The 27,020-nt window shown below is 42.9% G+C and overlaps 1 protein-coding gene across 1 annotated transcript in view; it reads left to right on the top strand.

Annotated features, from left to right (window-relative positions):
• gli2 (GLI family zinc finger 2) overlaps nt 1–23,028 on the top strand; it is a 73,588-nt gene extending 50,560 nt beyond the window's left edge. The window contains exons 5-14 of the mRNA XM_023964285.1: nt 649–840; nt 7,620–7,821; nt 8,170–8,353; nt 9,256–9,366; nt 11,672–11,812; nt 14,931–15,080; nt 15,995–16,159; nt 17,420–17,698; nt 19,966–20,311; nt 20,457–23,028. Coding sequence (XP_023820053.1) covers nt 649–840; nt 7,620–7,821; nt 8,170–8,353; nt 9,256–9,366; nt 11,672–11,812; nt 14,931–15,080; nt 15,995–16,159; nt 17,420–17,698; nt 19,966–20,311; nt 20,457–22,354 — 3,668 coding nt within the window. The 3' untranslated portion in view covers nt 22,355–23,028. The remainder of the gene's footprint in view (nt 1–648; nt 841–7,619; nt 7,822–8,169; nt 8,354–9,255; nt 9,367–11,671; nt 11,813–14,930; nt 15,081–15,994; nt 16,160–17,419; nt 17,699–19,965; nt 20,312–20,456) is intronic.
• The last annotated feature ends 3,992 nt before the right edge of the window (nt 23,029–27,020 follow it).

Here is a 27,020-nt window from a genome sequence, read left to right as displayed (position 1 = left end):
ACGCTGCTGAAGAAGAAGGAACAGATGTTTTTATTTGTACAGGTTAAAATCTTCCTTAATATGCTTTACAGTCAAAAGAAACCAAAGTGAGAATGTTAGGGGTTTTGGATGGACAACATTGTTCCCATTGACCTTATATCCGAACTAGACTGAGTGACCCCTCCCCCCTCATGTTTTTCAAACAGGAAGTAGCCGCTGGCTCCGAGTTATTAAAGTTATCTGACGCCTCAATAAAAGAAGGTGATCTCACCTAACATATTTCTGCTTTCAGAGGAAGGAGTGTGGGCTTCCAACAAGCTCACTCCTGATAGGCGAGAGTGGTTCCCATAGAAACCCTGACTCACTGCTTACTGACAACGTCTGGCTTCAACTTGGTTCTGTCTCTATCGCAAAGAAAATGGCAACTGAATTGACCTGATTTAGTTTAAGTCAGACGTTAGCCATTATCTATGGGTGACGTCACACTCACTCCGTCCGGTTCTCATCTGTTAAGCACAGGGGTGGAGGTATGATAATGTGATGTTTGTCTCGACGTAGCAGCTGCTGGATCATTACTGTACTCTAACTATGCAGAGTTCAATGCGCGGCTCTCTCTGTCATTTCCTGACTAAGTTCTCCCCCCCACTCCCAAACCCCCACCCTCCACAGTGGCCCACGAACATTTGAAGGACCGAGGGCTGTTTGGGCTTCCTCCTCCCCCAGCTCCTCCTCCTCCTCCCGGAGCCAGTGCGGCAGAGTATTACCACCTGATGGCGAGCCACCGGAGCCCCTACAGTGAGCTGCTCGCACAGGGGGCCACAGGGGGGGCCCACCTGTCCGACTACATCTCCCCGATTGATGGTGGGTCATAGTTTTGACTGTACACTTTTATTGTGCCCAAAAACATTTTTTCTGTGTCAAATTTAAGATGAATTTGGACAATGTTGGGGGGAATAAACTGAATCCAGGCGAACGTGAAAAACACTCGTTTACATTTCTTACGTCCAGTGTCCTCAAACACTGAAGAGGTTTCGGATGCTGGACAATAATTCTGCTAGTGGAACTTCTAAACACCGAAAAATTTAGTGTGCCATTTACAGCGCGGCGTCTTTTTGTGAAGAGCGGCTCTTTGATCCAGCGCTCTGCTCTGCGCCTTAAAAGGGCAGTCGTGTCTCTGAGCGCAGCTCAGCCGCGTAGAGCTCCGGATGACGAGCTCCAGACGACCCGTGAGCGGCACTTCCTGTCTGCGATCCAGTAACAAACTCTCCAGGTGAATCGGTTTACAAGCAGTGAAGTCTGTGAGGGCCAGCTTGTCAAAACCCCTCTGGGGGCCAAATCATGCCGTCAGTCCGGGTCAGGGCTGGGCCTGTAGCGGCCCTGAATGAATCTGCTGTGCAGAGAGGCGGCAGGGTGCCAGCAGTGCCAGGCTGAACGGGCCCACTAAAGCTGTCAGGACCAAGTTTCCATTCATCCAGGATGCCATGCAGAGGCACCCTGGCCAAAATAAACGGAAAGCTTTTCGGGCTAGGTTCTGCCTGAGTGTTATGAAGTCATTCAGAGTTGGAGAGTGTCACTGCACAAGAGGCAAAGCAGTTAAAGCAGACACCGAGCCAGGACAGGCGGCTTCTCATTTATGTTTGGGTAGATACAGTTCTACTCCTCGACTTGGTTTCCCCACCCTTCACCTGTTTTCCTGATCTACTGTCGATCCTTTAAGCTGCCAAAGCAGATGGAACTTCAGATTAAGAGCAGCTCTGTTCGTGAGTCTTTGTTTCCGTGTCACGTACGTCTAACGGACTTTTCACGCATGCGCCACCAATTTGTAACTTATATTTCGCGTATCGGCGCAGAAAACACATTCAAATTATGTAATCAACGCAAGGAGTTTGCGCCAGATTTGACTTTTACGTTGATTTACGTAAAATGGTAAATTCATGATAAATCTGTTAAAAAATTCACAGAAAGACCACAACTATTCTCACTTTTTCCATGTATATTCACGTATGACCAGTTGTCAGTCCTACAATATGCGCAAAATGTATGTACTGGCTGTTCGACATCGCCATTAAAGGTATGTTTTAACAGATGGAATAGCTATTAGGCTACGTTTACTGCGCCCTTGGCAACGCGTGTTCAAGTGGGCATTTCCAATGAAAAGTCAATGTAATCATGAGTAAACACACATTTCAAGCTTCTACGAGCTACGCTACTTTTTACGACCGTTTTTCGAGCTCTGCATGCAAAACATACGTCCATTGAGCGTGCGTAGAAAGTTATGCCAGGTCAAACTTTGACCAATCAGGGACTTAATAAATGGATGGAGTCAGTCCTTTTTATTTCACGGAAGTGCCAAATGTTTGAAAATTGATCATTAAGGAGAAATAAATAATTGCGATTTTTGTCCAGCTGGAATTATACAACACCAAGTGATTCATATATCGCAAAAGAGCTGTGAAAGGAAAAGCCTGATCAAGATTCGCGAGTTTTGCACCGCTTCAACATTTTGCCCCAAACCTCTTCCAACTGTGGCGAGCGGACTAGTAAACAGAAAGAAAAATAAAAAAAGAAGAAGCCCCTTCCTGCTTGTCTAGTGTGAACACAACTGGCTATACTCGCATTCTAGAATGTGTGTTTAGCATCACATGCCTGATATGTATGTAGCTTAAGTTCCCAAATCTTTGAATCGCAAAATTCACAGCCATCAGAGAGCAGCAGCAAAGTTCTATAACATAAATTACTTTAAACTAAAAAACAAACACTACAATGGAAGTGAAAAAACTTTATTCAAAGTTTCCTATATATTTTGGGAACAGTTTAATGAAAACTTTCGTGTATCTGTAGTCTGCATTTTTACTTTTTTGTCCCTATAGACCACAAAATATTTGAGAAAAAATGGTGGGCAATTTTTTTTTTTTAAACGTTTGGTGGCTTTAAGTAGAAGAAAGGAAAATCTTGCCGGTGCGTCACATGGACTCTGTGACAAACACCGGAGTGAATGGCTTCACAAATAGTTCAGCTGCACTCTAAACATTTATACAGCCCTGTCCACACTCCTCTTCCTCCATCCAGCCGTTCGAGTGAAGACTGCTGTTCTAAATCACTGTAGAGGGCTTTAGTCCGTCTGTCCATTTATCAGTGGAAGTGGCGCATTAATAAACACCTTTCCCCAGAGGTAGGAGAACAACAAAGAGATGAACGTGACTGTGAGCGCCTTTGTAGGCTTGCTATCAGTAACAACACTGATCCCCCCCCCACCACCACCACTAACAATCAACCCAAGCCTAACTTCAGCAGCTTAAACGTCTAAATTACCCCCCTCCTACACAGCAGCCCGCCAAACATTAATGTCTCTCATGAACTCATGAGCAGACTTCCCTTGAGAAAGTTGACTTGCTTTCCTCATCTGTGGGTTTGTTACATCATCATTCAAATTCCATATGTCCCATGATGAAGACGCCCCCCCCCCTCCTCTTTGGGTCTCCAAGCGGCAGTTTTCTACAGATAACATATGTTAGAGATTTGTAGCGGAGGACATACTTAAAAATGTCCCCAGAGCTGCCGTATTTAAGGATTGGAGGCGAACGCAAACAAAACCGGGGTAGTTATCTGGGATCATCAGTGTATTAATAATCTAAGGGTTCGAGTTAAAGTCACCCCCCCCTCCCAAAAAAACAACCATATTGACACTCAAATCAGAACAAGAAAAAAGCCGTAAACCTAATGTGGACTTTAAAAATATGAACCCAATAAGCTATTACTGCTGAACTTATAAACTTGAAAAACCTTCAGACTTCTCTTTTGGGGATGTTTCAGGCCTTCACTGATAAAAGACTGCATTATCCTTGTTGCCTGATGGTGACTTTGTGTTTCCATTTGAAGCCCGTGTTTAAATTTACATTTTGAGGCCCAAATCGATCTCGTTCGCTTTGCATACATTTCCCTGTAGTTGAGATCAATTCTCAGTAAATTGCCCTCATTTAACATGGAGAAGTACAAACCAGACTGTGTGATGTTTATCTGAACTAATTACGGGGTATTATTGTGGGAAGATTGATTAGTTATGTCTGAATCGTAATGAGGTTGCCACATGTGCGCAGATGTCTGAGCCACGTGGTGCCGTTCCTACAAACTCTTGATTGGACCAAGTTTTACTACGTTTGTGAAATGCGATAAGAAGCATGTGAAGAAGTTTGCTTTAAACCTTTAATACCGGAGATATCGCCGTTGACACCTAAATAACTCGCACTCTTTGGCTTTCCGTAAATCTTCGACCGGTCATGCGATCAAAGTGAATCGGCTGATTCTGGTGTGGAGAAAAGCGGCTTTGGAATAACGGGCTTGCTCTGATCAAATTCATTTGTAATCGGATCCATTATAATACGAGGTCAGGTAATATGAGGTCGACACCTGCTGTCCGGAAGCTGTCCCTGAACTGCCCTCCTTTCTCACCTGACAATTTGGTTAGGGGGTGCAATTTGAGATGCACATTGGGGATTAGGCTAGTTTACAGTGGTTCCTCCCACCTATGTTTGCTGTACACCTCTTTGGCCCCTCCCCTCTCAGTTTTAATCGCACGTAAGACATGTAGGGTCTTTTGTTGAGAGGCTCCTACCCACCATTATTAACTAAACATTTAAAAAAATATAAACTCCTTACCACAACACACTAAACACACCAATACACAAGTTGGTCACCATTGTTCCTCCGTCTCCTACGCCAACCCTTTGAGGAGGTGGGGGTTGGGCCCCATGGGCATTGGACATATCACCTTGACAGGAGGCCCTGGTCGGTCCATATTTACCAATAATATCAGGGACCTACACATCTTACTGGTACCACCTCCCAGGTGAGATGATTGGCCACTGCCATTGTTTGTGCTGAACTCTTCCTGAGGTGGGCTGGGGGGGGGGTGTCATGCCTGGAGTATTATGTGGATGTTCTTGGGTGTGGTGTGGTTTAAAGAACTTTTTGCCGTCATTAGTTTGTTTTAATCAACCTTTAGTAACTTTATCCCCTTTATCCTTCCTTGTTCCCATTTTTAAAATGTTTGATCTATCTTTTAACGTTGTTTTTATTTTCAAAAGACCTGTATTGAACGATTGGTTAAAAAAAATGAAAAAACCCTTTGACAAATCAAGAATCTTTTAACTTTTTGGTTTAGTTAATTTTTTCAGCATAAAATGAAAAATAAAAGACATTTTTTAAGGAAAAAATAAATTCAGAAATGATTTTTAAAAAAACAGTTTGAAGGTGCATTCAGTAGATTCAGAGCTCTGCATTCTATTGCCCCCCTAAAACCCGCATTCCTGCTGTTTAATTTGTCTCACTGGGACGGCTTCAGTGAGTCTCCTCCCCCTACATGTCGTGGCTTCAGTTTCTGTCCAAGATCTTCTCACTTCTCACTTTTTTTCCTTCACTGGACAAATTGCTGACTGCATTAGCTGTGAGTCTTTCTGCATTGATGAGCTCGTTTGGTGCCGGGAGGTTTCGAGGGTCTCAGAGAGGATGTGCTGATATCAATCTTCCTCCTCCCCACAATGGAAACACTCCCGATTCAGGACAGTGCGTGTGAACAGACCCTGGTCTCCCCCCAGTCTGAAACCCACTTTAAAAAGCACCTGATGACTGTGACCATGGATACCACTTCACCTTTAGCTGGGAGACTTTGATGGTTCAATAATCAATAATTTAATTTTAGTTAAACAATTATTTAATTATTTTAACCTTTAGTAGGTTTTGGCACTGTTCAAATATTCAGCTAACGCTAGAACACTAGCTTCTACCATCACACGTGATTTTGATCAATCGTCATTTTTAACTGTTTATCTAACAGCCAGACAGTCATTTCAGCATACAATTTCAATAAAGAGAGTAATTAGGAATACAAATAAAGATTTATCTTTGTTACAAAAAAGATGTGGGGATAAACTATGACCATGGTTGTGTTAATCCCAGAGGGGATAGTGGGTATGCTACATTCACAGCGGCATGTTAAGCGCTAAACCTGCATTCTTAAACATGCTTTCCCCATACGATGTCCACACTGGACAGTTGCTACCCAATACTAGCACATGTACCTACAGTTGGTGCAAAATTCGAAGCAAAGTAAATCTTGCTCCAGGATTTATTTTTTTTCATGGCTTTGTTCCGATGTATGAAAGACTTGGATTGCGTCCAAATTCCCACCCTAACCCCTAACTGCTAAAAAAGAATATAGTGGGGGACTATGTAGTGCCCTGGATTTTAAAAGTAATTCGGACACCATGCTTCTTTTTTTTTTTACAGCGGATATAACGCTATCAATTTAAAATCTAATGAATATGAGCGTTTTGTGACGATTATTTATGAGTCCACTGTCTTCTGAAGATAAAAACGTTGATGGTTTATCAAAAATATACATTTAAATACATTTTTTTGGTTAAGAAATTCCGACGTAGTGCATTGTGGTCTATATTTGCATCGATGCACACTGGTTTTCGCAGAGACTTCTGGGAAATTTCCAGGGCACTGGATTTTGGAATTGTAAATTTGAACAGCACAACAAAATGGATAACCCACTATCTAGTGCACTATATAGGGGTTAGGGTGGGAATGCGGACATACCCTTGGTGTCATATCTTTGCAGTTGGGGAAAAACCACAATTATTCATTTCTCCTCTGTGATCAATTTTCAAACAGTTGGCACTTCAGTGAATTAAAAGGCCACGGCATCTATATGTCACTACTAATTCCGACTCCCTGATTGGTCAAAGGTCAATCTGGTTTAACTTTTAACTCGCGTTCTGCAGATTTTGTTTGTAGAGCCTGAAAACTGTCTTAAAAACGTGCTTTGCAACAGATCAACGCAAGAGTTTTGAAAGTGGACCCCTGAAACGCGCATTCACATTTATTTACATGAACTTTTCATTGGAAGTGATGACTAGAACACGCATTGCCGAGGCCCCTCTGTGAACGTAGCTTTAGGAGCCAGACCATTCCAAAGCATTACTCCAGTTGGGGAGCAGGGTGGAGGACGGCCAGTGAATCATCTAGAATGTCGTGAGACTACCATTGACATGTGATTCTGAATGGCTGAGAAGAAAGACAGGCTATTTAGCTAGTGGTTCAAAGTGTTGAGTGTAAAGTGATGCAACAACCCAGCGTCCTGTAAGTATGGTAGATCTTCCTGATTTTGCTATACCTTCATAATTTTCATAAGCCTTTTAGGAAGCAGTAACATGGTCAGATACAACATCCAATCAGAACGACGAAAGTTGATCAAGGTTAACGATACTGGTAAGATCGTTTATTTAAGTCAAAAAAAAAACAACCCCTTGTATTGAAATAAACACAACAATCAATTTATTTTTGACTTCCAACTAGAAGATACAAGGTTCTCATTTTTTGGCAGAAATAAAACCATGCAAGCGTAAAAAAACCAACATCACCAAATTCAACAACTGCATGTCGGTTTTAATAGAAGCGGTGCTGGATTTTCACGGTAAGAGGATGTGACACAACCACAAAGGTCTGGTTCAAAAGTTCATTCACTGATGATCCTTAGGGAAGTATTTTGTTCTCTAGAACAATGGTTTGGCTTTCCAAGAATGTTTGCCTGTTAGTTTAAGTCATTTGTTTCACCCCCACCCGTGTTTCCGCAGTGTCGCGCTTCTCCAGCCCCAGAGTGACCCCTAGAATCAGCAGGAAGCGGGCTCTGTCTATCTCGCCACTATCAGACGCCAGCATCGACCTTCAGACCATGATCCGCACCTCACCCAACTCCTTGGTGGCCTACATTAACAACTCGCGCTCCAGCTCTGCGGCCAGCAGCTCCTACGGACATCTGTCTGTGGGAGGTCTCAGGTAGGACTAACCTGAGGAACAGACATCATGAGAAGTCACAGTCACCTTGATTTAGATTCAGATTAAGAGCTCACTCCCAGCGTCTTTATCTCCATTCATTTCTTTGATTTGGATTCTTGTTCTGTTCCCCAACAGTCGGTCTTTTCTGAACCCCTAAAACACGTCTTTTCTTGTTCCCGAGTCTTCCTCATTTGTTGCTCGCTCTTCCCTCATTGGATTAATGTTACGTTGTTTTCCTGTGAGTTGACTGTAAATGTAAGAGTAGCTTCGTTTGCTTGTTTTACTGATTGAAAACTGATTTTCCGGCAACGAGGATGACTTGTGGATTTGTTGTCGTCCATGTTACAGCCCCACCTTCCCGTTCCCTCACCACATTAATCCCATGGCCTACCAGCAGCTCCTCTCCCAGCAGCGGGGGCTGAGCGCCTTCGGCCACACTCCGCCTCTCATGCAGCCCCCGGCCACCTTCTCGAGCCGCCAGACCAGCCTCAGCCTCTCCTCCACCATGCACAACAGCAACCCAACATCCAAGGTGACACAAACCACATGTGTCGTACAGTTGGCAACAACTTGTCTTGTTTCCGTCTCAAACCATCAGCAGCTGTTCTTACAGCAGCCTAAAGGGACTATTATTTTGATAAACTCGAAGCTATTTCCTTGATTAAAGATGTCTAGAAGCTGGATTTATTTGGGGCTCTAGGATGATTGAGGTCCATGATGACTCAACCCTCTGATTGCTGCGTAATTGACTCCTCTCTGGTTTCACGCTGAAGGAAATCCCCCAGTTTGCTTTCCAGCTTCCAAAACAACAGTTTTAGTCAAACCCTGGTTTCTTCTGCTTCATCTCCCCGTAGATTTTGTTTGTCATCATCTTGTTTGATGTCCCTTTTGACCCAGTCACAGTGTTTAGGTCTGTGGTCTGCTGGGTCCTCCCCACCTATAAGGTAAACTCACGGTGGGAGGAAACCATAATTTTCTTCTGTGCATCACTTTTGGGGTAATTGGTGACCCAGATTTGTGTTAGAGGTCAAAAGGTGAAGCTGAGATGCCTGGGTTTACTTTGGGGAGCTACAAAGATTGAAGAATCAACAATCTATTTTTGAACTAACACTCTACATGTTAGCCAAGTTAGAAGCGTTAGCCTGGTTACCTTTTTCACAAAACATGAAACCTTGTTGCAACACGTTAAAAAAACAGATTCATACCAGTAAAACAGACTACGCTCACTCCCAATCCCAAACACGGATACCACTTAAACAAATGTCTGTGGCTACATCAACTCCCAACATTGTTATGAGACACGTAAAAAAAAAAACGTTACTTAAATCTAACGTTAATTACGTTCAACACCCAACTTTGTTTGCAACTTGTCAAAAAAAACAGACATTTTGATCATAGTGTACCTCTCAAAAAAGCTTTATTCTTTTTGCTCAGAACCCCGGAGGAGACCCAGCCGTCAGCAGCACAGGTGAACCCATGATCCACAAAAGGTCAAAGGTGAAGTCGGAAGCAGAAGGACTGAGGCCATCCTCTCCTCATTCACCGGTACGATGGAGACCTCTTTAACTCCTTTAAATGTACAGAAAGATGTAATAACACTGATGGCAGTAATGTGGCATCATCTGCTTCCAGAGTCATAATCTATATAGTTTGGGGCCCCGAGAGCTTCAATCCCCTGTGACCCCGACGCCTCTCATAAGACAAGAAAAAAAGAATCCAAATGATAAGAGCTTTACATCCATTCATTTGAATGCCTCCCCTCCCTTCCTAGGCCACTGTAAACTGTGCCAGAGCACTTCATTTTCATGAAATATTGGCTTGGTTTGTCATCTGAGGAGCTTTTTCTTTTTTTTTTTACATTGACAAATTTGCTCCTCCTCCCCCGATACCGAGGCAGCTTTGGCTGTGATGCATGGGGACGGCGCCGCGAGGAGTCGTCTTGGGGCCACCAGAATTGATGAAGAGAGCGTGTGTGGGGCAGAGACAAACATGCTGCAGTCAGCATGTTGTTTTTAAAGCGCGTCTTACCAAAAAAGCGGGCGAGACACGGAGAGAGCACGCCTGTCTCTGACAAGAATGTGTGTCCAACTGCTGTGAGACCACCACAAAACAAAAAAACATGCACCGTCTGACTTTGAGAACAGAAAACTTTTGTCAAAAAATGAAACCATTAAGAAAAAATATGAACATTGCAAAGAAAAAAAGGTTTAGTTCATATTTTAAAATGCAGACTTTAAGAAAAAGTGGTAAATGTGTTTTTTTTAATTATATATTTGTACAAAGTAATGTCAAACAAAACAGTTCAGGTTTAAAACTCAAAGAAATCCTTGAAAAATTAAGAAACTTTGTAAAATTTCTATCTAATCATTGTCTAATAAATTATTAATTATTATACCATGGTCCGGGGGAATACTCGATTCTGATTGGCTGCTGGGTGTGATTTAAAAAGGGATCATCCACAGTGATAATGCACGACTAAAAAAGAAGGTTCCGGTCCCATAGCTTAAATGTTCTAAATCACTGCGCTGGCTTCTTTAAAGCAAACTTCAGCTTCATCATCTGGATAAAAACACCGGTAAGAGGTGAACTGTCTGTCTGATCTGAGAGAAAGGGTTAAACTTTATTTAACCCACCGTAACCATCAGCAGTTATACTGCTTTCCTTTGCTGCTGCAGTCGAGGCCGCCTAATCGGCTAGTTGTCACGGTAACATGACAGCGAGCCGATTATGTCACAAATAGTTCGCTTTTTCTGAATAAAGCGATCTAAATCGAAAAAAAATAACAAGAATAAAGTACTAAAAACTGCTTGAATATTTAGTTCTTTTGTAAGTGACCATTGCGTAAGCGGGATAACGGCCTACCAAGATTGCATTATCCGTTAATAACTTCACCTCCATTCGTTCCTTTGTTCATTCCTTCCTTTCTTCCTTCCTTTGTTCTGTCCTTCCTTCATTTCTTCCTTCCTTCCTTCGTTACTTCCTTTGTCCCTTCCTTCCTTTCGTTTTTTCCTTTGTTACATGACGCAAGGCGTTAAGTAAATCAACAAAAAAGTATTTTGAGTGCGTATAAACGACTGTTTAGGGTTGACACTTGCTGAGTGTACAAAATATATATATTTTAAAAGAAATGTTGTTTAAAAAAAGTTATGAATGATCAAGAGACATTTTTTCACTGAAGAAAATGTTTTAACACCGTAGCTTTAGTGTGAACATTGACCGTTTATGTAATCCAGTAGATTTGGATCTTTGGTGGCAGCATGCTACTCTGTAGGATAGTAACAATGTGTTGGATGTCGGTGCAAAAAGACGCTTTTCTCTGCGTCAGAATCAGCTGATTCATGCTGATGGCTTGAATGGTCTAAGAGTTCCCGGTATGTCAGAGTGTTGCCAGCAACACGTCTGGTGTTAAAGGGTTAGAGAAAAATGCTAAAATGATATATTTTATCTATTTTTGTTTTGTTTCATACAGAAAATAATTCATTTAGATGTTCAAAAATTGGATAAAGATCAAACAAACTCGTTAGGAAGACGTCAGAACAGTGACTTTGGAAAATTGTTTTTGTACGATTACCATCTTGGCGTCTTAGACGGTAACCCGACATCGCAAACAAAAGCCACGAGTGTGCGTTTGTGGGGCGACTTGTCAAAACAAATCCGAATCCCGCTTTTTTCTCCCCGCCGGACAGGTTTGCGCTTTCATCTGTAATTTAGCGACGGCTTTAAAAACATGTCATCAGCCACCTTTGATTTAGTGAGTAGGTCGGTCCGTGTGCAACTACTCACAAAGAGGAGGGAAAATGAAGACATTTGAGATGATCTTTAAAAATGTGTTGATCTGGACCTTCTGCAGAACCAGCAAAGTAGCTTGTTGGACCTGAAGGAGGACGTGGACAGAGACGAGTATAAGCAGGAGCCCGAGGCGGTCTACGAAACCAACTGTCACTGGGAAGGCTGCAGCAAAGAGTACGACACTCAAGACCAGCTCGTGCACGTAAGTGTGCAACACACCAAAAACTCTCTGAAACACACCAAAAAAAACTCAAATCTTTGACACCTGAAGCCTGAGAATTGAAATGAGGGGCCTCGGTTCAAGTCCGTCCTCACGCTCGGATTCTGCAGGTCAGCGCTGACCTTTCACAGCTTTTCATCACTTTTCCCCATCACAACAGGCAGAGTCTTGGTTAAAAGCTTCTGAAGCATTCCTGGTTTCCACTGGAGCAGAGAGGGAAAAGAAGCAGCGAGGCAATGGGGGGATTAGCGTGGAGGGGGAGGGTCCGTGGGGCGGGAGGCTCCTATCCTCCAACCGCCAAACAACTTCTTCAAGTCTGAAGAAGAAGAAAAAAAAGGATGTCTGAATCCTTTTTATTGTGTCTTTTGAATGAGGTTCTGTTGAGGATGCTTCTCAGATATGATCTGTACCAAATCTCCCAAAACTCAGAGCACATGTTTCCATATTTTCTTTCCTCTGGCAGAGCTCCACTTTTACTTTTTAGATTTGAAGATAAACAGTGTTTGGATTCATGTTCCTTCAATCAGTCTTGTTTTTCTCTGAACATCTTTCCGAAACTCAAAACCTCTCTTAGACCACATTCCCAGTTTACATCACTCATGTTTCATTCCACACACAGGCTGGAATAAACAAAACAAAACAAAAAAAAAAGCGAAGTAAAAGGCTCTTTTTTCCCATGCAGCTATTCCTTTTAACTTTCAGTTCAAAGCGAAACGTTTGTAATTTTGTAATACAATGTCCATCTGTGAACAGTGTTTTCTTTTGAGTTTGCTGTGCGTTTGTTTGTGTTCACAATATGGAGAGGCAGCAATGGAGCACCTAAAACCATATTTTTACAGTTAGCCATTGAAGCAAAAGCTTTTATCCTGAAGCAACAGACAAATAAATGTCACGATGAGCAACAATATGTAATTTTATATGTATTTTCCTGTGGTGCAGCCGTCACTCAATCAAACACCGGATCAGTACCAGACACTAATAGGACGCCATCTTCCTTCTGGATTGGTCAAACACAGTGATATTTAATCATTTGATAGTTGCGCGTTTAATCTGAGTTTTTAACACGTTAAATACACACGTTGAGGTCCTCTTTGGAAGTGAAGAGGATGGACAGGATCAGGAACGAATCCATCAGAAGCACAGCTACTGTTAAGCTACAGTCACACCGCGTTCGGTTATGTGCGTCCAAGCGATCCCTTCCAATGACAAGTCGCGTTCAAAACTCTCGCCATCGCATGTAGCTGCGTGAGTTTCTTGGGCTCTACGTACAAAACGAGCGGCCATTGAACAGGTTGAACCATCAGGGGCTCAGATTTGGGAGTGACGTACGGGTAGGGCCCTCTTCAAGTCATGGAAGTGCCAACTTTTTGAAAATAATTGTGTTTTTTTTGCCCGGCTGGAATTCTATGACACCAATTTTTTTCAAATATAGGAAATAGAGCTGTGACAGAAAAAGCCTGCAGCAAGATTGTAAAGATTTGCACCGCTTCAACATTTGGCACCATGCCTCTTCCGACTGTAGGTGGCGGACATGAGCTAGTATCGGGTAACGACCGTCCAGGGTGAACAACATATGCTAAACGCAGCAACGGATGAACTTATTTTACATGACATGAAGGGAACAGCTTAACCCTTGCACTATCTTAGATGACCCCACCCTTACATTGACGTGTTCTCCCTACTATGACAAAGGTGGATAAAGGTGGAAAGATTTCATGTAATCCATGGACACCAGTGAAGATCACAAATCATTGAAGAATAAAGGTTTAGGCACTGTCTAGTGCAGTGTTTTTCAACCTTTTTTGAGCCACGGCACACTTTAACCCTGAAAAAAATCCTGCGGCACACCAGCATCCAAAAAAAAAAAAAAAAGCAGAAATTCATGGTCTGTATTGATCGATAGCGCCCCCCCCCCCCCCCCCCGCAATCTCACGTGAATTTTTGTGATAATTGTGGCAGAAAAAGCAGGAAGTTGCGGCTGTTTTTTTCTAAGAGATGAACCACCAGCTAAAGCTCGTCTTTAGCTGGTGTATTTGTTAGAACTGAGCGACTTTATCAGCAGAATTAAGAACAAGGAAGTGAAGACTTTAACCACTTCTGATTGGTCAGACTGATGACATGTGATTAAGCCTTCAAGAATGATTGGCGGAGACAGTTAAAGGGGCGGGACTTGTCCTTACACAGTTATAGCTGCAGCTAAATCGCGGTACCGTGATTTTTATCAAAATGTCTTTAATAGAATTAAATAAACACAAAGCAAAAGTAATTTTACGATCTTTTATATTCCTAACTACTCAGTGTTTTATCAGGGCCTGTTTGGATGAACAAAGAGCTGATTTCCTGGAGATGGAAAATGTTTTTAGATCAGTGAATGAGGGCAATTTCTCCACGGCGCACTTGACCATCTCCCACGGCACACTAGTGTGCCGCGGCACACTGGTTGAAAAACACTGGTCTAGTGGGTCTAGATGACCCAATTCCCAACGTTATAGTGCCTAGGATAGTACAAGGGTTAAACGCAAAGAGGAAGTTCAGTCAGTCCAAATTCTTCGGCTTCAGGGCTTAAGTAAAGAAGTTAAAAAAAAAGTATAAGTAGTTGTCACACACCTTTGCACCTTTGGAGTAGTGAGCTGAGTTTCCAAGTTCTGCCTTCAAGGCCAGATGTCAAGCAGAGACACATAAGGAAGGCCCTGTTTAGTAGCTGCTCTTACCAATCTTTGGATTTGAACCCGTGATCCTAAGTGTGGACATCACACGGCCACTGAATTAATCAGTAGTTCATTAGCTTGAGTCACTCCTGTTGTCATTTAGAGAGAAAAAAATCAAACCCCGATCATCACACTTTGACTTTTTACAAACCAAACTAATTATACATGGGAGATGTGATCAAACTCACATCTGTGATGAGGAGAGTACAGTCAGTTTTAAAGACTAGCCTCTGATTACAGAGAATGGAGCAGAGTGTAATGAGTGGCTCATTCCTTAGACTGCGTCCATCCTCTGAGATTTCCATGATGAGACAGAAACACGCTGTGCAGAAACTCTCTTATATTCTTTCTGTGTTTGCCCTCCCTCCACCCCCCCACCCCCCAACCCCCAGCACATCAATAATGACCACATCCACGGAGAAAAGAAGGAGTTTGTGTGCCGCTGGGAGGACTGTTCGCGGGAGCAGAAGCCTTTCAAAGCTCAGTACATGCTGGTGGTTCACATGCGCCGGCACACCGGGGAGAAGCCACACAAGTGCACGGTGGGTAACGGATGTGCCGGGGGCGGCCCAGGGGCTCTCCGACGGGCCCCCGGGGGGGCTCGCAATCTCTAAACACGGGCAAATGCATGTGTGGTTTTAGGAGAGATAAACACAGAAAGTGAAGGTGAAGCTCTGACTCCAGGGACAAAAGGTTCCTGCTGCTCATAACCTCCAGAACTCGGAAACAGCTCCATCTTTAGGAAAAACTGAAGATGTTTAAATATGAATACTTCAGAGTCTCTGATTTAATCATTAAAAATTAAAGAAATACTGAAAAAAATGACAAGCTTACACTAAGCCTAAATCAGAAATGTTTTTGTGGGACTGCGCCAGAATTTACAAAGATATGTATTCTTTCAGAAAAATAATGTGCATTTCTTTATTTCAAGTATAAAAAAGTCACATCTACATTAATTTGCTCTGAAAAGTGTCTGATAAATAAATCAAACTAAACCAAACATGCTGGGACCGCTGAGTTTCAATGTAGGCACTTGTGGCTCCCCCTACAGGTCAAGATTGGTATTGACTAAGATCAGCTCAGTTTGAAATGTTTTAGAAAGATTCTTTAAAGCAGGAAAAACATGTTTTTATTAAAGAAAGAATAAAGGATATATTAAGCTATTTTAGAGATTGATTTCAACGTTTCAGGCTTCTTTGAAGTAAACAAAGAAGAAGAAAAGCAAAACACGCTAGGACCTTAATATTAATATTTAATAGGTGACCCCTAAATGGAACAGCCAATAGACAGATAAGATGTTAATTGTTTTGTCATCCACTTTTATTTAAAAAACATAAAATAAGAAAGAGATTTTCTGCATGTAGTTGGACCAAAGCAATATTCAGTCAGCGTGATGCACATTCTTTGTCTTATTTTATGGTCTATGATGGAGTAAAACCCACTTCTGTCCCTGCAGTTTGAAGGATGTGCTAAGGCATACTCCCGTCTGGAGAACCTGAAAACTCACCTGCGCTCGCACACGGGCGAGAAGCCGTACGTCTGCGAGCACGAAGGATGCAACAAAGCCTTCTCCAACGCTTCCGACCGAGCAAAGCACCAGAACCGAACTCACTCCAACGAGGTACTAAAAGGGATTCTTCCAATATTCCAAGACCAACACTTTTGCAAGACTAACATACAGCAGCAAAGTATTGAACTCAGTGTATAAAATCTACTGTAATATAGGTCCGAGAAATTGACTGCCAAATCTCTTCTTAAACCCGTAGATGAAATGAAACATAAATTCAGTTTAAATTCACTTCCGCATGGGTATTGTTTATTCTCTTTTTCTACACCCCTCTTCATGAATATCGGTAATGCGAATATCTGCACATAGAATATCTATCTATGTGCAGAAATCTTGGGAGATAAATCTTTAATCATTAACGCATGATTATACTTCTAACCTGTAAATAGTTGTGTGCAGACAATTTTTTCTGTTTTGTTGCTGTGTGAACTAAGGTATGTAACTAATATACTTTACAACACTTTTATGTTTCAACTCTGTAATATCGACTAACCCCCACTCTAGCCCCTTATCCCCTCTCTCTGACATCCCACTATGTTTCTTTCTCTCCTGTTTTGTTTCTTTTTCCCGTCCGGTCCAACAAGGAAAGCATACAAATATAATTTTCATAAATAAAGCTTAGCCTCAAATACAAAAGGGTTTATCCAAATATACACTCAGTCTGTCTGAAGATCCATAAACAATATAAGAGGCACTCAGCTCTGATCTGCTCGCTCAGCTATTGGACAATACAAGTTAAAAAAGAAAGAAAAAAAGAAAAAGAAAAAATTCACTTCCGCGTTGAAGCCCCCTTGAAACGATCAGAGTTTTAAAGTTTTTTACGTTCGGATAACTGGAAGGTGTAAAATTAGAAAAACAAACTTTCCATCGCATAAACTGTCTGCTGACAAAACTGCAGTCATCAAGGATACTGATGTCGCTCCTTGTGCCAATCCCCCGCCCGAATAAACTACAGGGTTGGGTCAGGAAGGGCATCCGGCGAAAAAATCTCTGACAACCCACCTGTGTGACGCAGTGAAAGCTGATTTGCTATTGCGACCCGGATGGGGATATGCCCAAAGGTGAACAACAACTTTGATATATACCAGAACTCTTCCAACCTGTTTACGCAATCAACGGGAATCAGCGGATTCCAACACAGAAAGAAAAAAACATTTCACAGAAATGCACCAGACTGCTGAATCTCTTCTGGAATTGCGTAACTCCGGATACAAAATCTACAGTAGTCGAAAAAATGGAGGGTGGGTTGAGTTGAGTGAGCTGCTGTAACTGAAGCTGATCAAATGTTTCTCTTTCTGTTTTCGCTGCTCTCAGAAACCGTATGTCTGCAAGATCCCCGGCTGCACCAAGCGTTACACGGACCCCAGCTCTCTCAGGAAACACGTCAAAACCGTTCACGGACCAGAGGCCCACGTCACCAAAAAGCAGCGCAGCGATCTGCCACCACGGCCGCCGGGGCCCCGGGAGAACGGAGAAAATGAGATGAGCGGTCGGGAAATGCTCCCGAAGGAAGACAAAGTGTCAGACCACAGCTCCCCCAGAGGCGTGGAGGACTACCTGCATGTCAAATCCATCAAGACTGAAAACTCTGTGGTAAGAAAACACAGTTTGGTGAGCTACGCTGCAGATTCTCTTGAAACTATTTTACTAACCTTATCTCTGAAGGCCTCAAGCATGCACAGAATAACCAATTCCAAAATGGCCTGTTGTTCATTTCTGCTTGCCTCTCTTCATTTCTCTCTTTTCTAACTTTCCTTTTGGACAGAACCTACTAAGGTGAGCTTGAATTTGGTTTTTGTTTCACAATTTTTTCTTCATCAATCTTCATTTCGTCCATATTTGATCTTGACAACCCTGCTCAAGACACAGAATCTGAACTTTAATGTTGTATTCAATCTCTTATTAAAATATTCCAATCACTCTTGCCTAATTATTGTAGATTCCATTTTTTAGCTACCGTAATTTTCCGACTATAAGTCGCACTTTTGGGAGAAATTTTTTAACACAACATGAGAACAATAACGTACATTTCAGTTTGAAAGGAAAATTATAATAACGGAATAAATAACAATAATAGACTAAATGTACACGCTCTTAAATAATGTAACACATCGATGCTTATCCCTTGTGCTGTCTTGTGGGGTCCAGATGACCCCCACTCCCAATGTTAAATGGCCTTGTATAGCACAAGGGTTACTTAGCTTCATGAATCAGATGGAATCTAGTATATTAGTGCAACATGTGAACATTAATAAGATGACAATAGCATAAAGAACATGCTAACAAGTCAACTAAGCTCTTCTTATAATTTCAAATCATCAATACATTAAGTATGTTATTGTCAGCATTGCTTTGAAACAACTCCCCAGGGCCAGGGGTAAAGCTATGTTGACACCCCCCTCTGCGACACCCGTTTAAACAACCAGGTCTGATGAAATGTCTATGGAAACACGCATAAGCTGTCCTTTTGTGCGTCCCCGTTCAAAACTCTCTTGTTCTCGTGTAGCTACATAAGTCTCCATGACTGTTTTCAGGCTGTAAGTACAAAATGTGAGTCCACTGAACGCGCGTTGAAAGTTAAACCAGATTGAACTTTGACTCATCAGGGGCTTAGATTTGGTAGTAACGTAGGGATGAAGTCCCTTTTAATCCACAGAAGTGCAAAAAGGTTTGAAAATTGATCATGATCATGAAGAAAATGTTTGAATATTTAAATAAAAAGTTTAATATTTGCAAAGAAAAAGTTTAATATTTGCGGTTTGTGCCCAGCTGGAATTACATGACACCATTTTTTTTTCAAATATAGGAATAGAGCTGGGAAAGAAAAAGCCTGGAGCAAGACATTTCCCACCAAGCCTCTTCCGTGCGCTAATAAACAGTAGAAAAAGAGAAGAAGCCCCTCCCTATTTGTGCAGTGTGAACACCATAGGTTGAACGCGTGCGAACATAGCGTAGGAATGAGAGATGCTCCTTCTTCTGCGTTGCTGTCAGTAGCAAATACTGATGCACACACCTGCAGTGCCCTCTAGTGGTTGTTCCTATTTATTGTTAAAAAATCATCTATAAGTTGCATCTGAGTATAAGTCACACCCCCTGCCTTACTATGGGAAAAAATGTGACTTATACTAAGAAAAATACAGTATTAAAAATAAAAATAAAAATCTAAAAGAACCTTTTTGGCTTTATTTTATTTTTATGCAAAAAACAAGCTGAATAGTTGTTGGATGCGTTTATTTTTTAAAGATGACAAAAGACATAATTCTTTGGATTTGTGCACAGCACTTTTTTATGGCTATTCCAACTGTGTCTTTTGATTTTTTTGTTGCAACAGAAACAGTTGTTTTTTTTTGGAGGGGGGGGGGCTTTGTGTGATTCCACAGTTTTGTAACAAACCTTTATTTGTTTGGCTGTTTATTTGTTCTCTCCCAAGTGTGTTAAATTAATATTTTCTCCTTGAGCATTGGATGAAAAATTTAACAGCCACGGAATCAGCGCGACTAAAAGAACCCAGTTTCAGTAGCTAAATCTAAAGACCCCCAACCCAACAAACCCCACCCCCACTCTCACTGTGGAGTTTGTGGAGACTGTGATCCAACCTTGTGATGGTTTTCGCGCTCTTTCATCGTGCACATTTCTAATTCACAGACAGACTAAGATGGCCTTTAATCTCTAGCGCGCCCCCACCTCTTCATCCTCACCCCCCAAAAACAACGCTCATTATTTACAATTAAGCTGAGGGGAATAAAGAAACTTTGTTTTGTGTGCCATTTTCACCGCTGTTCCACTTTGGTTTGTTACAGAAAAACAGTTTTCTGAACAAAATGCTGAGTCATCCCTGCTTACTTTCCGCTCCCCTATAGATGCATCAGCCCAGCCCTGGCAGTCAGTCATCATGTAGCAGCGAGCCATCGCCACTTGGCACCAACCATGACAGTGGAGTAGAGACGGCGGCGCACAGCGGGGGGAGCCTGGGGGAGCTCAGCCCCCTGGACGATCTGCCGTTTGTGGAGTCGTTGGGGTTGGAGGATTTCGCTGGAGGGGGGGCGGCCACCGTGGGGCTCCACCTCAGAAAGCAGCTCGGCATGAGCCAGCACCTGCAGCACCTCAAAAAGGAAACGCTGAGGACAGTGAGAGAGTCCTGTCGATGGGCCAGCAAGCCGACACCCCCAATCCTCAACAGCAAGCTTCCACCCATACCAGCAGGTGGTGAGTGCACCTCAAGGGTCAGAAGTTGGGGTTTTCTGGGACTATTAAACTTCTTAAAATGCAAGGAATCCAGTTGCAACTAAAGGTTTACTAAAAGTCTTTTGTTGTTGTTGACAGTGACCAACACTCATGTGTTCATCCACAGGGTCCCTCCTAGAGAATCCAGGTTGGGGTGATGGTCCAGCTCCCTTCCCTGGATCCGGCTTGGGTGAACTGAGCTCCGGTAAAGCGGCGCGGCTCGGACGCGTGTCTGAGCGCCGTGACAGTTCTTCCAGCACCTTGAGCTCGGTCTACACCCTCAGCCGCCGCTCCTCCGGCATCTCCCAGTGTTTCTCCAGTCGGCGTTCCAGCCAGACCTCGCCGTTCGGCACCAACCGCCCCAGCAACAACAGCTCGGCGGACTCCTATGACCCCATCTCCGCTGACATATCGCGCCGTTCCAGCCAGACTAGTCACTGTGGAAGGAGCAGTGGTGGACCTGGAGGGTGGGGAGGTGGCCTGCCCAGCCCCCTCAGCCTAACTCCAGCTCAGCATTACAGTCTCAAGGCAAAGTACGCTGCTGCCACCGGGGGAGCACCACCCACGCCTCCTCCATACATGGAGCAAATAGCTCTGAAGTCTCACAGGGCGCTGTTCCAGGACCCCCAGGACTCCTTCATGAACAGGAACTGGGCCTCAAGACAGGACAGCATCTCTCGAAGCCTGATGCCCCATGAAGTCCCATCCAGCATTCCCCGAAGAGCCAGTGATCCAGTGCGACGCCTTGATCCTCTTAGTCAGCTGAACATGCAGCGCTACAACAGCATGGGTACTCTGAGGGGCGGGACAGCCATCCATCCCTACCCCCCTCCACCAGAAGATCACCGACGTACATCCCTGCAAGGCGGCATGAGACTGGACCATGGTTTGCGCCGTTACACCTACAGTCCACGGCCCCCGAGTATCTTAGAGAACATCCCTTGTGGAACTACATCAACCAACAACAGAGGCGTGGTCGGTCAGCTGGACTACCAGGGAGCTCCGCCTGTCCCACAACAGGTAGTTCCCCAGAGAAAGACAACTGCAGTACAACTTTCTGCCTCAAGCAAGAGTCCAGGGCAACAGATTAGTTCATCATCACTGCAGGTCAGTTCTACCGGTCCGCATTGGGGCCAAGGCCCAGTGGACGACTTTCAGCGCTTCCCCAAAGCTCAGCCACAAAGTAACCTGGCTGTAGTCCCTCAAAATCAAAACTTTGGACCAGGAGTAGACTACTTCCAGCAGTCGTTCAATCTGAACGAGGACCCCAGCGCTCAGTACAGGTTTAACGCTGGCTCCTATGACCAAAATGGAAACACTAACCACTCCCCTTGTGCGAACATGGCTGCAAGCGCCATGCCGAGATGCAAACAGGAGCCCCTCCACACAAACGTTGCTGAATTTCAGTCCATGCGGGTGAAAACAGACAACTGCGATCCTCCAAATATCCTCTGCAATCAAAAAAACTGCAACACAGTCCCCCACAACGGTGTTCCAACTTTTAACCAGAACTGTGTTCGTCCAAGACCGCCAACGGAAGCCAAGGCTTTTTCAGGCTCAAGGATCCTGGGCACTTCTGGTTTAACCACGGGCGGAGTTTCAGGACACCGCTGTACCCCGGATGACAACGTGTTGTACTACACAGGGCAGATTCAAGTGTTTGAACCCAACGAAAACATGGGCTGTTGTGTTTCTCCTGTGGAGAATATACCGTCTTTTGAAAACAGTGAAGCAGCCTCTACCTTAACCAACAACCAGGCACCCGTTACGCCAGCCCTGGAGCACGCTCAAATCGACTTTGACAGCATTTTGGACGACGGCGATCACTCCAGCCTCATGTCTGGAACTCTGAGTCCAGGACTGCTGCCAAGTTTGTCCCCAGGTTCCTCGCGCCTGACGACACCGAGGAACTCAGTCGCGTTGCCTTCGGTGCAGTCGGGAACAGGAAATATGGCCATCGGGGACATGAACTCGCTGTTGGCTGCTCTGGCAGAAGAAAACAAGTTCCTGAACATGATTTCTTAGTGAAGCGGAAAAAGGCTTCCAAAAAAATAAAAATAAAAAACTGGCAACAAATGGAAAAGTTTGGATTAAAAGTGACGTTGTAACTTCAATTGAAAACAAAAATGGCCATTTTCTATATGTTGGAAAGCCATACTTTAAATCAAACTCTCCATTGTTTTACCGTTTTACCAAGTGCCTGTCACACCATGCTAGTCTGGCACACATGAAAATCGGTACACCAAATGCACAATTTTCCTGGCAAAAGGCTTCCACTCAAGGAGACGCTTGTGTTTTTCCTTTCCCAGCCCCCACCCCTACATCCAGCCGTCACAGACTGCATCATAACTGCAGAGATGAACTGTGACGTTTCACCTTCAGACCTGATCTGTGACTGGAATTCTGATCCGCGGCTGCAGAAGCACAGAGGACGTCTTTGAAAAAAATCCAGGAGGAAAAAAGGGTGTTAAGCTGTGTCATTTTGTACAATATTGCAACAATTTGTTGTGTTAGTAAATTGTAAATATTATTTGTACATTTTTAAGAAAAATACAATATGGACAGATTTTTTGGAACCGTGGGGTGTCAGTGTTTTTTTTCCTCCCTTTTTCAGCCCAAGAATTTTTTTATAAATTTACATATTTTGATAGATCATTGCTTATTTAATATTTGAACAGTATTTTGGACTTCTGTGGAGATTTTTTTTTTTGAAATTTGTGCAAATTATTCATGAAACTCAAACTATAGGGTTTAAAAAAGTTAATTTATCTTTAATTTACATTTAATGAACCCAAGCCAGAAAATCTGTCGTGCTGATGTTTTCAGAAATAACAATACTCCAGAAAAAGAAAACTCCTTATGCCAGTGAAGATCACAAATGATTGAACAAAAAAGGTTCAGCGCACTGTCTAGTGGGTCTATATGACCCAACTCCCAATGTTAAAATGCCTAGGATAGCACAAGGGTTACACTCTCTCCGCCTAGCTTGCCGACCCTCACAACCCTGAGCTAACATTACCGTGGCAAAAAAGAGGCAAGCAACATTGAAGCCATCCAGTCTTACAGTTTTGAGCCAGACACCAATCACAGGAGGAAGATGAAGGCGTCAATGTATTTGTCTGCAAGTGGATGCATCAGAATTGTAGAGGAGAAGGGAGATTTTGGCTCGACCATGGCAGTTGCTCCGTTGTAGGTACCATAACCGTTCGGCCTGGAACTTCCGTTGGGGGTCCTGGGACTTATGCTGACGTCACATTACGTGATTGGCTGTACGTTGGTCCGATGACGTGTCAGATAGTGACAAGATAGTGGTCAAATTACGATACTACCATAGAAGAAAATATTATGAAGCCTGTTGTAAACAAACAGCTCCGACATAGAGCGAGATTGTCTTCTAAACGTGCCTTTATGATTATTATTGAATGAATGTTCGCTTATAGTTTTTTTAATCCGTGCTTTATTATTGGCAGAACGGACCTGGAATATTTATCACTTAACATTTAACAACATTTTCACCCACGGCTGAACTTATACTGGAATAACAAACGGATTGTGGCAAAATGTCTTTATAAAAATTACAAAGAATATGGTCAGTCACAATTTATGAGGGAAGATAACTTTAAGTTACAAAAGGGAACGTGAAATGAAAACGTACGTAGTTTGTCCAAGTGGGGTTACCGTAGTGTGATGTTAGCTTCAGTCAAAAGGACCCCGAACGGAAGTTCCAGGCCGAACGGTCATGGTACCTACACCTCACAAACCTGAGCTTTTTCAGACCGTGGGTTTTGATCTGCTACTGATCCATCATGATTTGAATAAAGAAATACTCAGAAATGCGGTTTTAAATTATTTTCTTTACACTGTTGGTCCTCCATCACGACAAAATGCGAGAACATGTTAACCCTTGTGCTATCCTAGGCACTTTAACGTTGGGAGTGGGGTCATCTAGACCCACTAGACAGTGCTCTGAACCTTTTTTCTTCAATGATTTGTGATCTTCACTGGTGTCCATGGATTACATGAAATCTTTCCATCTTTATCCACCTTTGTCAGGGTAGGGAAAACACGTCAATGGTCATCTTGACCCCATAGGATAGCACAAGGGTTAAGAATGAGTCTTTCAATATACTACAGTTTAATCACCAACTTTCTCAAAAGCTGAAAGTGTTAGTATTATGTTAAAATGAAACTTATGGTAAACTTAATTCCAAAATGAATTTAATTCCAATTTGATTTTTTTGCTGAAACCAAGATAGCCAACACCTGGTTTGTTTAACCTTTACCCACCGTCAGTAGCTGCGTTTCAATAGACTATGGAATTGCGCAAATTGGATTTGCGATGATAAATTTACCTAATGAAAACAAAAAAAATTTAAATAAACTTGCATTTATAAAACAAAATGTTTTTGCGCTTGTAGGAAGTGGTTTTTGAGGTGAATCGAAACAACCAGACGGGGGTGTGCTTCTAGTCGCCCCCACTTGTAAGGAACTTGCCGCCGCTCCATGGCCTGAATAAGTGCTGATGCCTCCTTTGATTGACGATGATGAGCAGCAGCGCCGTGGCAGAAATTTGAATGTATCTGCTGTAAATCAAAAGAATGTTCACATCCGTCAATACGTTTTTAAATGACTTATCGTGTGACTTAGTTTGTAATAATTCACATAATAATGAGTTACTGGAAACAGTGTAAAATTGTGCTTTTTCAACATTTCTAGAATTGTGTTAAAGTTTTGTGCATGTGTAATGGAAACGCAGCTATTCACATATAGTTCTGTTACATCTTTTCTTCCTAATATGGGCACCGCTATGTTGAAATCAGTCAACAGGGATTGGTCCGAGTCGCCCTGAGTCATTGTATCTATGGCAATGGCTACAATAGTTTCCATACATACTATGACTCAGAGCGACTCGGACCAATCACTGTCGACTGGTTTCAACATGGAAGCGCCCATATTAGGAAGCAATGTAAGGGATTTTGCCTTATTATAGGCAGTTTCTGTGGCTGACGTCACACCTCGATTTGTCCGTTGTTTTTACAGTCTATGGACCAAACTCAGTCGTAGTCCCGATGGACACAGTCAAAACTTTTTCTTTAGTCAGCCACCTTTTGTTTTTATTGCAAATTAGGCCTCGTTTAAGACCTTTTAAGGCGTCTGGACCTAACACTCACTGACACCAACTATGAGACCTGTCTTCATTTTAACAAATGTCTCTAAACTGGGTTTTACCCCTGCTGAACACCTAGGGAAGTGAGTCCATTAAAGCTGCGATGACAAAGTGGTTGTTTGGAAGGATCAAGGGTTAACAATACCGGAATATTTAAAAAAAACTTTTGGATTAGCATTCTGCAAATGGACTTAGATATGGTCACAATGTAGACTATACTTTCTAAAGTCTTAGTCACAACTGCCCTTACGGGTGAACATGGGATGTCTCCTGGCGATAAATTAGCAAGCCTGTACGGGGAACGTAGGTGGGCTGCACAAAATATCAAGACCATAGACCGCATGGTGAACCCGTGGAGTGAAAATGTTCAGAAGTCTGTGCAACTTATGTTTGTCTTAATACATTTACCACACGCACGACAATGGTACATTCCATTTTCAAGGAGCCGTAACCCTTGCACTATCTTAGATGACCCCACCCTTACTATGACGTGTTCTCCCTACCATGACAAAAGTGGATAAAGGTGGAAATATTTCATGTAATCCATGGACACCAGTGAAGATCACAAATCATTGAAGAAAAAAGGTTCAGCGCACTGTCTAGTGGGTCTAGATGACCCAACTCCCAATGTTAAAGTGCCTAGGATAGCACAAGGGTTAAGGGAACTGCAAGACACACCTGCACACCCCTTACGATGCTGTCACTTCTCTCTACGACCCTCCACGGACTGGACAACTCCAAAACCTGCATCACCTGTACCACCTGTACCATACAGGAATATGCAACTACAAGATAGTTTTTTTTTAATTCCGCAATACTAATAGGAGTGAAAAGGGTTGGTGGCACGTAGATCTACTACTGTATGTATGAGAGGTGGTTGAAGGTTGTGGTCATGTGACCCATTGTGTTATTTTGGAGCTCTCACAATTTCGACCTGATGTGATATAATTGAGCCCCTCAAAAAAAAAAAAAAAAAATTGGGACATTATAACCCTTTAGCTCCAGTGTTGTTAAGGCGTCACTGGTGACACATCTGGTGTTTAAGGCTTAAAATTCTCAGCATATGAATCATATGGCCACAACCAGATAATAAAGCCACTTCAATTCCTAAATGTAAAAAAAATTATTTTTGATTTGAAATTGGGTTGCTTTACATTGAATTAGATGGGGAAAAACGTGTTTCTTTTCTTTTTTTTAACGAAACCCCCTATTGGTCTTACTGGGAAGCACATTGGCTCCACTTACTTTTATTTTTAAATGAGGCTCAAGGAGGAAGCCAAAACATTGTCTGTGCCAGGGGATTCAAGCTCCAGGCCTCGAGGGCCTGCCTCCTGCTGGTTTTCCAGAAATCCTGCCTTTTCTGCTGTTGATTACCTGGATCAGGTGTGTTTAGCCAATAAGAAGCTTCAATGGCAGGTTGGTTGGAAAACATGTCGGACATCGGCCTTCGAGGCCTGGAATTGGTAACTCCTGATCTATCTACACTAATGGAGATCAGGTCATGTGATCTACTCTGCCTCCTGG

This window comes from Oryzias latipes, chromosome 2 (genome assembly GCF_002234675.1).
Source record: "Oryzias latipes chromosome 2, ASM223467v1".
Taxonomy (NCBI): domain Eukaryota; kingdom Metazoa; phylum Chordata; class Actinopteri; order Beloniformes; family Adrianichthyidae; genus Oryzias; species Oryzias latipes.
The sequence above is the reverse complement of the archived record's forward strand: the minus strand, read 5'-3'. Positions and strand labels throughout refer to the sequence as shown.